This window comes from Cuculus canorus, chromosome 12 (assembly GCF_017976375.1).
Source record: "Cuculus canorus isolate bCucCan1 chromosome 12, bCucCan1.pri, whole genome shotgun sequence".
NCBI lineage: Eukaryota > Metazoa > Chordata > Aves > Cuculiformes > Cuculidae > Cuculus > Cuculus canorus.
The window spans coordinates 7,516,703-7,529,246 of NC_071412.1; the positions used below are offsets into that span (position 1 = coordinate 7,516,703).

Genomic DNA, 12,544 nt, shown 5'->3' on the forward strand with positions numbered 1-12,544 from the left:
GTCACCAGAATGTTTGTGGGAAAGATTCAAGTATTGTTTAACTTTGAACAATGAGACCAAAAGGTGGACAAAGACACCACTGTGTTACCACCCCAGGGAGTGAATAAAAATTGTCACAGAGGATGAGTTAATTCTAAATCAACTGTGCTCTAATGAAGCCCTCTACAATACAGATACCGATTCACACACCTCCGCGTTGTCAGCAGAACTGGGCTGTTAATCAATGTATTTCTGGAACCTCTTTTAAAAGGTTAGATCTCACACTACCCCTCCTCTCCTGCTCCCCCCGGGCATCCTTTATACAAGACAGACAAAAGGGGAACTTCCCATCCACGACCACACAACATAGGAGAAGATTTCAAACACAAAGATCAATGCCTGATCTTCTAATTTTTGGCACAAATCTTATCATTCAGGGTTATTTCCGACTTGACGATTTCCAGGAGCATATCTTATTTATTTACAGAAGGACAGGAATTAACAACAGCTCATGACATTTTTATTTTAATGAAATTTAAAAAGGCAGTTATTAGTTATACATACACACAACTGATTCTGTACTTGTTAGTCATAAATATAGAACATTCAGAAGTACAAAATACACTTTCTCCACAGCACAATTTCACATCAATATGAAGAGTTTAAACAGATAAGTAACCAAGTGCCTAACAATGACAGAAGCCCATTTTTGGAGTTGTTTTATGTTCTTTTTTTTTTTGTTGTTCTTTTTTTTTATTTTCTTAAAGACCATTAATCTACACAAAGTAATCAGTGCCCACAGTCATCGGTTCCATGAAATGTACTCTGGTTTAGAGCAGGAAAAGACTGACCTTTTAAAGACAATTAGATGCCATCACCTTTTCTTCGCTCCATTAACAGAAACAAACCCTAAGCTCACATTCTCCTCCTCTCACAGCTAACAACTGTGAAAAATGGGACTCTGGCAAAAATCACCTGAAGCCAAACTTGAGCACTGCCAGGAAAAGTGAAAATATCTGAACTAGAAATTAGTCCACTCGATACCTTGCAAACAAAGAGCAACAGCAATATGACACTGATAAGGCATTAATGACAAAATGGCTGTGTTATTCTCGAAAAAAGAGTACACCTATGTATAAAAATATATGTCATAGCAATTGGGTAAATCCAACACTATTTAACACTGTGCCAAAAGTAATTGAGAGTTAAAAAGGCAGTACTGCAAGAAGTATTTACAGTTTCACACTGTACTTCCAAAGGAAAAAAAAAGGCAACAAAGCTACAAATGGAACTATCTGATTAAAGCATCACCGTAGGTACTGCAGTAGCACTTGTAGCAAGTAATGCGATGGAGTCCCTCTGGTTAAACAGGATTGCTTGTCTGAATAATGAACGCAAATATTTTAGTATCTAAAATCTTCTCAGTCTACACGCCTGCTCGTTGAAATAACTCACCTAGATCACTACGATCTGCAGTTTATTCCTCCATCAGTTTAAAAACCCAAAAGATTCCATTTCAAGACACACTGTGTTTGCAACACAGTTTGATCCGAAATCACAATTTTATTTCCAGCTTTAAAACTACAAAAGAAACAAGAAATCCACCACCTGTGAAATTCTGGAAACAGGCAGCCAAAGTGCCAGCAAAGCTACACCAATGGCACGAAACAAAAACAGCATTCCAAATGCACTTTATAACTTCAGCTATAGGATAAGTTAAGTTGCTTTAGTAACTAAACACATGACAAAAAGGTACAGCACAGCTAACGCTACACAGCTTTTTTTGGCCACAAGACCTGGGACGAGGCTGTTTCAGAGGAGCAAGCCACTGACACGACGGCAGCACACGGTGGGGCAGCACAGGATGCTCAGCAGTGGCAGTAAATGCTGAACTTGTTCGTTTGCTTGGTCAGAAGCACGGAATTGCCAACCTCTTTAAGCTCAAGAAACTCCCTCCTCGCTGGCTCGGGAATGGCAATCGAATGTCTCCCACATGGGCGTGGGAAAGCACTGCAAAGATGGGATGGCCAGGAATGGGAGGGGAGGAAGGATGGAAATGCCAAGAAGAAAGGCTTGGGACGGCAGAACAGAAGTGGGGAATGATAATAGCTCACAGGGAAAACCCAAACCTGGCACTATCAGGACCGCCCCTTAACAGAGTAGCCATCCCATTTTGCAACCAGAAAGGCAGGATTGGTCTGCAAGAGAAGAAGCAGTCCATGCTCTGATGCCTTAGGCATACTGGCTTCAAAAAATAATACTGTATTTAAAAAACAACGAAAAAGAGATATGTACTATATTCTGCTAACAGTGCACTTCTAACTGCACAACCTAATTCTGTACACAAGAAGCCTCCTACAGTAGTATAAAAACCCTGGCACACTGAGGAAGTTATCATTGCTGATGTCAGGAGAAAGAAAATTACTTTAAAAAATTCTTTCTAGATCGAATTCAGGAACAAATGTAAATTATAAATATACTTAAAGCAGCTTGTTGGGTAAAATAAAACAGAGGAGCAGCATTTTTAAGATTATTTTTTTCACTTTACGGAGCAACATTTCAAAAAACATTTAAGAAGAACTGACGTTTATCATGTCAAGTGTCTTCTGTGCAGAGATACGAACTGCTCATCTACTGCTCTCTCCCTCGTGATCAGCCTCTTTCAGAAGAAAAGCCCTGCTGTACGTGCGCTGACCACCTCACTCAGCCTCACACTGAGGTGCCTTTTACAGACATCAACGAATTTCAGTCTGGGACAGTAGAGCTTTCTTTGCCCGTTTAATTCAATGAGCAGTCATTTATGGCAGCAGTGTGAGCAGAAAGGGAGAAGGTTCCAAGAGAATATACATCCATGTATTTAAAAGAATAGTGCATAAGCGCATGGCTTGCTCACCTAAGAAGGTATTTTCCTGATCTCTGGGAAAGAAGAGATACAAGTTTTTTGTGTGTTCTCAGCATGGTTTTGGTGAGGCAAGTGCAGACCAGGAGATCTGAGGCCTCTCCAGTACTGCATCTATGGACATAAAAAAATATCCTAAAAAAAAGTCCCTAGCCCCACTTGCACATAGGGTAAGAGATTGGTCCCAGATTTAGCAAGAGAAACAGTAGGAAGGACTCTTCCTGGATACTGAAAACTACATGCTGCTCCTGGAGCAAGCCAGGAAAGCACGGTCAGATAGGAACACCACCACACAGTTAACTGTTAAAGCCGCTTCCCCAGGTCGTGCTCGCTGCCTGCACTGCTTGTCAGCATGAAACCCATGTGGCCAGCGCTGGCAGCAGGATGGGGCCCACCTGCTTAGAAGATACCCTGACAAGACAGACTTATGGTGGTGTGCACGGTGACTACCATCATAGGCACTCAGAGTTCAAGAGGCGCTACGAGAAGACAGGTCTTAGCGCTGTAGAGTTCTAAGAACCGCTGCAGACATGGAGATCTTCTGGGTGGGGACTACGTCCTGGGGTTTCTCTTTCAAGGTCCATAATGGTCCCTGCTCAGGCAAAGGCTGAGGGAAGCTGCCCACCTCCTCCTCTGCAAAGGCTGGCTGCCACCATCCAACCTCAAAAGTGATGAACACTCCACATGCGGGACCTCCGGGCTCCCTGTCCTTCATGAGTGATTCCTTCTCTTCTTATTCCAGAAGAAATGATCTGGATAAAAATGCTGACCTTACAGCCTAATCTCTGTAACTTGTCATGCATACGAAATACTGAATTAAAAAAACCCCTTCTGCCGCACTTTCGATGAAGACATATAGTAAGTGACTCATCCAAGAGGAAGATGACTCACTCACCTCTGCAGAAAAGCATATAGCATTCAGAATAGTCAAGAGTCCTTAAAATACTTGGTTAGCTGAAAGTCCCTTATTTAACAGAATAGGGTTAACAGGGTTCAACAGAAGTGATTGCTTGGGAATCCAAGCAAAAATTCAAGTTATCACTGTGTACGCAGTGGGCAGTAGTCCCATTGTTATCTATTACCAACTCACTCTAAAAAAATTATACGCTACAAAACCATCTTACTGCTTGCAGCAAATGAGCTGAATGATTTCCTAGTAATAGGCCACCACCTTGCACTGTTAAAATGTGAGGTTTCACAGTATAAAAAAGTACTTCACAGAAAGAAAATGCAGCTAATATAGAAAATGCAATCTTGATGTGTTTACAGTAATTTTTTTATGAGGCAATCTTTTTGGGAAAGCAAGAACAATAGAAATTAAAGCAGCCACTGAGAAATGTATAGAGTTATAGGCCTCAATTCAGTGCAAAAACAGACTAATAGCTTATGTAAGTAAATGTTTGTTCTGAATAGAGAACCACCTGAATTAAAAGTAAGAACACCTATGTGAAGTGATGGAGACTTCCATGGTATTTAAATCCTCCACATATATTGTCAACCTTTTCAGTACGCTCCAAAACAGACCCTTTGTAAAGGCAAAAGAAATCAGTACAGGAAATCACTTCATACAGCACAAGATATACATAAAGTACCAAAATGTACACACATTCAAGTTTAAGTTAGAAAAGGCAGAGCTGAATCTTCTGGTGAGAAGAGGCCTACATTACGTTGCTTAATTTCACATTTAAAGTGACCTAAAACTACAACAATCAAAGAAAACAGAATATTGTGTCTGCTTCCAGAAACTTAAGCTTAACGCAAGGCATCGAAATTGAGCAGTAGGCACTGTAACAAGACATTACCTTACCTTTTCTCCATTAGTCTTTGTTACTTCGTTATCTATTTAAAAATTACCATTCAAAGGAAATATTAGGTATCATTCACATTAAAATATTTAAGACTCAGAGATTTTTTTCTTTTTAAATCAGGCGAAGTTTTTCATCTCTGAGGTAGATGATCATAAAATTTAACAAAAAAAAATGGAGCTGTCAATGAACACTAACAAGTGCTGGAACTCCTCTGTCGGCCCAACGAGGAGAGAGCGAGCCCTACACCACTATCTGAAACATGAGAAATGAGTCTTCTCGTTTAGTAGCTTCTACAGAAATGCAACACAGAAAAAGCAGAGCCAAAATTACACTTAAATGGCCTCAGAGAAGAACTTCTATTTCTGCTTCGCAAGCTACTCAGAAAATGGTGGAAACATGCCCAGGTCAGCAAAATCTTCAATGTTGTAATTGCCAGTACCCTGCGTCGGATCCCCCGGCATTGGCAGCATATCCTGCATGATAAGGAAAAATCAAAGTGAGGTGTCACTTGCTAACACGTTATCCAGACACAAACTGTTTCCTGTTCATCTTTTCAGTGTAAAACCAGAAAAGGCCAAAGGTTCAATAAACACGGTGAAAACTGGACCCGAGCAGGGGCAGGGGCTAAGGTTCGTGTGCTACTTGTGCAGGAGTGTTTCTGAATGGAAGGTGGGTCTTCACCAGGGCAATAGTTTTTGATTGCTCCTCTGAATAAAGCACATTTGAGCTGCCCCATACTCCTCCCAGGCTGAAACAACTCCCCTTGGAATGTGTGGCTATGTATGGAGAGAAGCAACCTCTCCGATTTTAATATATGGGAAGTATTCAACATCTGACAAACTCCCACACCCTACAGAAAGGAGCTCCTGCTGTATGAGGACGGGTTTGGAGAGGGTCTCACCAGCACTCTGTGACTGAATGTATTACTGTTCTTCATCCTCTAAGGAACATTTTAGACAGTGCATCCACCCCAGCTAACAAGGTGCCCCGGCAGCCTTCATGCATGTACAAAGGCAGAGGAAATAGCAGGAACTTCTCAGAAGAAACGGGATTTCATGATAATTGCTCCCACGTGTCTTGAGCCAAGTGAGGTCCCTGCAGGAGGCTTCAAAAAACACTCAACCTTTCCTCTCAGCTGGAGACTGAAGCCACAGGGGAAAGATACCCCTTGCTGAGAAAACCAGAGTTTATGTTTGCTTTTCCTGTCAGTTCTTACAATAATAAGCTCTTACTGCAAAGCCAAGTTTTGCCAGGGATGGCTCATTATCCTTACAATAAAGCAAAACCTAAAGAGCAAATAAGAAGGCTCACAGGACCTGCTCTGTGAAGGAATAACTACTGAGAGCCGCTGCATACTGAGAAGTTACCCCAAAATAAAGATTAAAACTCATCTGAGGTCTCTGTAGCATCCCTGTGGATGGTGGTGAAAGAGGCTGTGAGCATAACTGGCAGTCTCTCAGCTGCCAGGGTCAGCCTTCATTTTCTGACCAAAACTTGCACTTATTTTATGTTTTCCCACATTCCTCCGTGGCCAAAGGGAAGCTGCAGCTGCCACTGCCTGTTTAAATTTCCACCTCTGAAGGCATTTCTGCTGCTGGGGCCTCTGAGTCACGGTCTCTTCTGGTGCGGACCCAGCAGGGTAGCTCCTCTCTTTGGGTTTGCCTCTCGCCATTTGTCCAGGGCTGGCTTCAGGCCATCCGACCGCACTGCCATCAGCCCCACCAGAATGGAGCAAGCAACTGAGCATGGGCCTGGGCTTACAGGTAAATTTACCTTCTAAAAGATAATGAGCTGCCTCACTTCTAAACTTTGCATGGGGCTTAAACTGTCTTTTCTGCGTTTATCTCCACTGTTTTGTTGCAAACTGTCTTCTTGATCTAATCTCAAAACAGGTTATACAAGGACAGAGACCGTATTAGTTAACTTACAAATTTAAGTTATCTATAGTGAAGGCCCAAATAATACTTTATATTACAAAATTAGGTAGTTAAAGAGGATTGTTTACCAGTTATCTGATACCTGAATGGGTTTAACCTTAAAAAGTTACTGGCCACTATCTTCTATGCAGTATCAGACTGGCTTCCTGCTTGAGCTATCAAAGAAAATTACGCCAGTGTCTAATTGGACTTGACAGGGATTTTAGAGGCCAGCACCAGCATAGGACAGACAGTCTTTTTGCAACTATTTCATGACTTCCCTGCAAAACACATAAGCCCTAAGTATAGGGGGGCAAAAAGAAGGGAAAACAGCGCTTCACATCAACAAAGACACTGTTCTTCAGGAGAAAACTAAACTATCTCAGTTGTAGCTAATGCCTCCTAAGAGCAGTGCAAACTCACGGCAGCACACAGCAAGAAGTAATTGCTTTAAGCCCTTCTACCACCGTGACCACTGAGGACCACAATTCTTTTAACTGAGCAGTGAGAAACTGCCAGGACTTTGGGATCGCTCAACTCTCCTCACCTGGAACACCTCGGTCTGACTGGGCTGCGGGTGCGAATGCTGGTCGCTGCTTTGCTGGTTGTGATGTTGGCTCTGCCACTGGGACCAGACTTCAGAAGGTCTCCCCTGGAACTGGCTGCTGCTCTGGCCACCTTCAGCTGGATGGGGACGAAAAGGGCACAAGTCAGAGAGCAGCTCCTTCAAAAAGCCTGCCTGCTTTTGAGGCTTCACACATCCATCTCCATCTTCGCCAATGAGCCTTAGAAAAAAAAGACTGTGAGTGACACTCAGCCCTGCGGGGTGGAAGCCAAGGGGAGTTTCAGCCCTGACTGCAGGGTGGGGGCCAACCCACAGCAAAGGTCATCGCTGTGGCTGCACAGACAGGACAGGTGAATTGCCCCCAGTAAAACACACGGTGAGACTGCAAGCCAGGCACTGGAAGATAATTTTCAAGCATTCTCCACCACACTTCAATCACTAATAAGGAATATTTGCCATTTCACTTAAAAACAAAAATGCATCGCCTCGATGCTCCTTCTCTTTGAAAGACTCATCCTCGCAGAGCAGTGGGTGCACAGTTACCTGCTCATCTAAGAGGCGCGCTTTCAGATTTTATAGGCAGATGTAAAAACATCTGATTTTTTTTGTAAAAACAAAAGGTTACAGGCAACCACCTTGCTGTACTCAATGCAGTCATTGATGTATCAAATGCAGAGTGTTGTTTGCTGGACTGTCCAATTTTACAGCTGCAAAATGATTTCTTTAACATGCAGTTTATAGCAAATTATTATCCTGTTTGTATGGTGATGGTTTCTTAAAAGTCTGAAGCCATTTAAATTTCACAGAGACAATGTAAACAGCAAGATTTTATGGTAAATATGCTTCAAATGATAATTTCAGGGAGATGGATTTCTTCTAAATAGTCTACCAGAAAAAAACATGATGCCACACACGCTAATTAGGTTACCTGTTACACATACACTTCTCGTGAGCAGTCACTTAAGCTGGATTTATTTTACCCGTATTTCTACAGACTGGCCACAAGTGTAAAACTTTTTTTTTTGATTTTCCTTCAATTATTTACAATCTCTCCTTCTAAGAACCAGCACTTCAGAAACCCCGTCACCAGACTGATGCTTTTCCTCCAATTATTGTCTCCTCCTTCTTTCTTTTTTTCCCTTTTTTCCTATATAACTACTCACACTATTTGTGCCTACTTTCCCTTCACCGCAGAGAACCAAGATGTGTCCATCTGGTTCTCCCCACTCCCCAGCACCCTCTACCGAGGCTGTCAAATCCCTGCGCCAAACACGTGTGCTATGTCAGGTCTCCGATAACCAGACTCAATCACATCAGTCACTACTCATAGTCATGGCTTTAGAGCGTACAGAAACACGCGCTCGATCCAATCCTTTTGGCTAACAGCTAAACCCCACAAAACAGATAAAACAAACGTTTTACAGGAAATTAAACAGGCTGTAGTGACGTATTTCTGTCACATCTGAAGTAGCTCATCACAGCTCCTCCCTTACTGACATTACCATAATCAATAATTCAGCTGACTCAGAAACCCTGAAGCCATTTTATAGGGCAAAACAAAATTCATCTGAGTTGCCCTTTAAAAGAAAGCTGCAAGTTTGGTTTGGTTTTTTTTTTTTGTTTTGTTTTTCCTTGGAACAATATATTGACATTAACTCAGTGAGGCAAATAATGCTTCTTTTCAGCAAAACGGGTTACTGCCAGCCGGAGGTTCAAAACATTCATCTCTGTGAAGGCTGCGTTATTAATAGTATCCAAACTGATGTAGGTCAGGAAATGTTTCTCATTAGGTTAAAGGGTTCTTGCCAAGTAGCTTAGGCCTGAAATGCAAGGCTGTCTTTTAAACAAATGTACAAAGCCTGGTGGAAATGGAAGTGGAGGCACGAATAAGCTCAGTGGGAAGGGCTCCATTGCAATGCACTTCTTCTAAGCAACGGGTCTGCGCTCTGTATGGCTGATCTGCAACAGATCTGCATCAATTTTATCCTCAATAGATAAGAGAAAAAATGACACAAATCAGCATGCTGCTACCTATGCTTTTTGGAACTGCACATTGTCCTCAGCCAGCAAGATTTTCCATGGACTCCACTTGTGTATATCACTGACAGATTGATAGCATTTTTACTTTTGAATATTCTTCTGCTGGTGGAGTGCAGAAAACTTATTGAAGGGTCACGCGGTGGGTCAGAGACCGAAAGCCACTAAATTAGCATGAATTAGGAAAAGAAAACCATTTCAAAACATGGCACCTACTCTGATTAGGTTAGTAGCAGTGTGGGTGCAAAAAAATCCTGTTTCCAGCGAAATTCCAATAAGCCATCTCAGGGCAAGAGGACAGCAGCATGCAGTCAGGGAAGTGGAAAAATGAAAAGAATGTAAATTTGTGCCATTGAAGTGTTCTCTTGAGAAGTGAAAAGAAACTGAACCTGCCAGCCACAATTTGGGAGGATGTGTGCTAATGATGTAAGCAACTTTTGAATCTTTCATGGCACCATTTACTGAAAAAAAAAAAAGAAAGCCCTCATACCATAAACCACCACAATATTCTGAAGCATGTTGGGTGTGGAGGAGATGCAGCACGGAGGAAACAGGTCACCTCAGTCCACTCTGCTCAATGGGAGAAAGCAAAAGCCTTTCATCCCCTGCGCTTCCCAACCAACCCACCAAATCAACACGCTGGAGGAGTTCTAATTAAGTTAACGCTGGAAGGTTTCATTTTTATATGCATTTCATTTTTATGTGCATGTCACGTCATTTAGAACTTACCGAACCCTGCGCTTCGGTTTGCTAAACTAGAGTAGGCATTCCCACTCGGGGAAGAGGTGGCTGGGCTGGAAAGGGGGCTGTATGACGACGGATCAGCTGGGTAGGTGTGACTTGTTCCAATCCCAAAGGGAGATGACTGAGCTTTGCCAGACTGAGATGGAATTTGCTGAGGAAGAAGGAGTAAAAGAAAGGAATGAGTTTTATTGTTAAGAAACAGTACAGCAGACTCGCTTTTAAACAATGTAATGTAGAGACTAAATAAACTCGCAGATGTGAACAGGCACGTTATTCCTGTCTCGGCCGCATTTCATTTCTGTCAAAGCCAACTTATTGCTGCAAAAGGAACACAACAACCTATAAACCAACACTTACAGCTCTCCTGCTGATTAACTTGCATGTATTCAATACCAGAGCTAATTGGAAAAACATGATTTCCCTCACCTCTACTACAAGGATTAATCTCAAACTGAACAGGTATAAAGAATTCACCTTTATTTGCCAGGTATTTTGATTTTGCAGTGCCACTGTAAAATCACGGTTATCTGAATGCCTTGTAGGCTATATGCAGTTCTCAGATGACCAGAGTCTCCAGCGCTTGCGGGGAAAATGGCCAAAGAAGTTTCAAAGCTAATGAGCTGCTTTCTCCTTCTGCCTAAGAAGTACGGGCAGCAGAATTATTTTGCCTTCTAAAAGGCTTGTGAGGAAGTGTGAATCACCAGCCCCAGGAGGAGAGAAGAAACAGTCTGACTTTAACTGGGCAGCTGAGTTCAAGGGTATTAAAAACCATCTTGCTGTCACTATCATCTACATAATGGTTTCATCATAGAATCTCCAAGCATGTTACACAAATGATTAAACACTGCAGACTGCTTAGAGACATGTACAACACGTACACTGAGACTAAGAGACATGAAGTGTCTCATCCAATGTATAAAAAATAATAATAATTCACAATGCTACAGACAGAATCTGCTTATAAACCAGTTCCCCATCATGAACACATCCAGCAGTTCCAAGAAAAACTCAGTGCCTAACCAGTTCTACAAATAGAAATTAAAGTAAATTACATCTCTGGATATTTTTAATGATGTGCACTGTTATTGGCAATCAATGCACTCAAGTGAAGCTCTTCTCCTGGACAAATGAAAGGGAGAGGGGGGAGGAAAAGAGATCCCAACAGGCATATAAAATGGTTAAGATACTATTAAGTTTTCAGCTTGGTGCCAAACTAAGAAATCATACATTTCTAAAGGTTTCCACAATGAAAGTGAGAGCACGACATGTCACATCTGCAAGGCTTAACTCTACTTTACTTTATTTATGATGGATGAATTAATTCCAATTTCCCTACAGTCACATACAAACTTTGTTGACTTGGACAGAATTGGACAGTATGAGAGATGAGTAACTTTTTTTAGTCATTTTTTTGCATCCTCCGTATCATTAAAAAAAAAAGAAGTCAACGCTGTAGCTGGATTTCATTAAACAGGTGTGACAGAATAACCATGGCACAAAGAGGGCTGGGCAGCATAACCGTGGTTAACATGGAAATATTCAGTGCCCTCCTCGACATGCTATTCTAGCCTAGTGTACGATGGAAAGTCAACAGTGATTAAGAATAGCATTAATGATAAATCAAACATGATTATTTAACAGTCTTTAACAGAGTTTTTTGTTACACAGAGCAAAAGGTAATTTCTGGGCTAACGTTGTCGAGAGTGCAGTAATCTCCTGGAGGGACATGTCCTTTCCTCCAGCAGATGACATAGCGCGGGCTGCAGTTGGCTGCACTATCAGAGGGGCAACGGGCTCTGTAGCCTCTGCTCTGAATTCATGCCTGGATTTGTATATGCCCTTTTCTAATAACTTTGCTAACTGTGGAGAACATCGCTGGGTGCAAGGCAAAGAAAGATTTAATGCACAAGCTCAGTACTAATGCCTAGCAGCTGTCTGCTTTAATTTAATTCAGTGCATATATAAAAAGAAGTGCAGAACCAAGACCTTCCAATGGGATTTATGTCAGTGTCACAACTGCCGTAATGAACACTATTACGAACTAAACGCAGTTGCACATAGGGCAGCTATCTCAAGTCATTATAAGGTGCCAAGGAATAGAAGTGGGGGAACCAATTTCTCTCCAACCACAAATGATAGTGACAAAGTACATTTAATTATGTTATAAATGGGGTTTACTAATTCTTTTGTAAGACGCACAGAGATTGCAAATCTTACGGCCATGAAAATAAAAGACCTGTAATCGATACCTGTCCTGGAAACGGTGGGCGATTTCCTGTCCAGGCAACCTGACTCTGATTTAGCTGGCGAGAGATCTGTGTCAGATTCTGGCCCGTTGACGAAGACGACTGGATGTCGTTCACACCAGGCACATGTACCACAGACGAACTAGAGGAAAAGAAGCAGTACCCAATCTGTATGATATATTCTCAAGGTACAAATACTACGCCAGATGCGTAAATCTTGATAATCACATTAAAATTAACTGTTCAATCCACCTTAATGAAAAATAACTTAAAACCATCACAAAACTATGAGACGTACTTGCATTCTAAAATGTCAGTTCCAACAGACAGAGCAAATTATTCTGAATTAC

The 12,544-nt window shown here is 41.8% G+C and overlaps 1 protein-coding gene across 4 annotated transcripts in view; it reads right to left on the reverse strand.

Annotated features, from left to right (window-relative positions):
- Positions 1-707: 707 nt before the first annotated feature.
- ARNT2 (aryl hydrocarbon receptor nuclear translocator 2) overlaps positions 708-12,544 on the reverse strand; it is a 107,104-nt gene continuing 95,267 nt past the window's right edge. For all 4 annotated transcript variants that reach the window (XM_054077550.1, XM_054077548.1, XM_054077549.1 and 1 more), the window contains 4 exons: positions 12,198-12,336; positions 9,934-10,099; positions 7,150-7,286; positions 708-5,159 (listed from right to left, as the gene is read on the reverse strand). In XM_054077550.1, the coding sequence (XP_053933525.1) occupies positions 5,061-5,159; positions 7,150-7,286; positions 9,934-10,099; positions 12,198-12,336 (541 nt within the window). In that variant the 3' untranslated portion in view covers positions 708-5,060. The remainder of the gene's footprint in view (positions 5,160-7,149; positions 7,287-9,933; positions 10,100-12,197; positions 12,337-12,544) is intronic.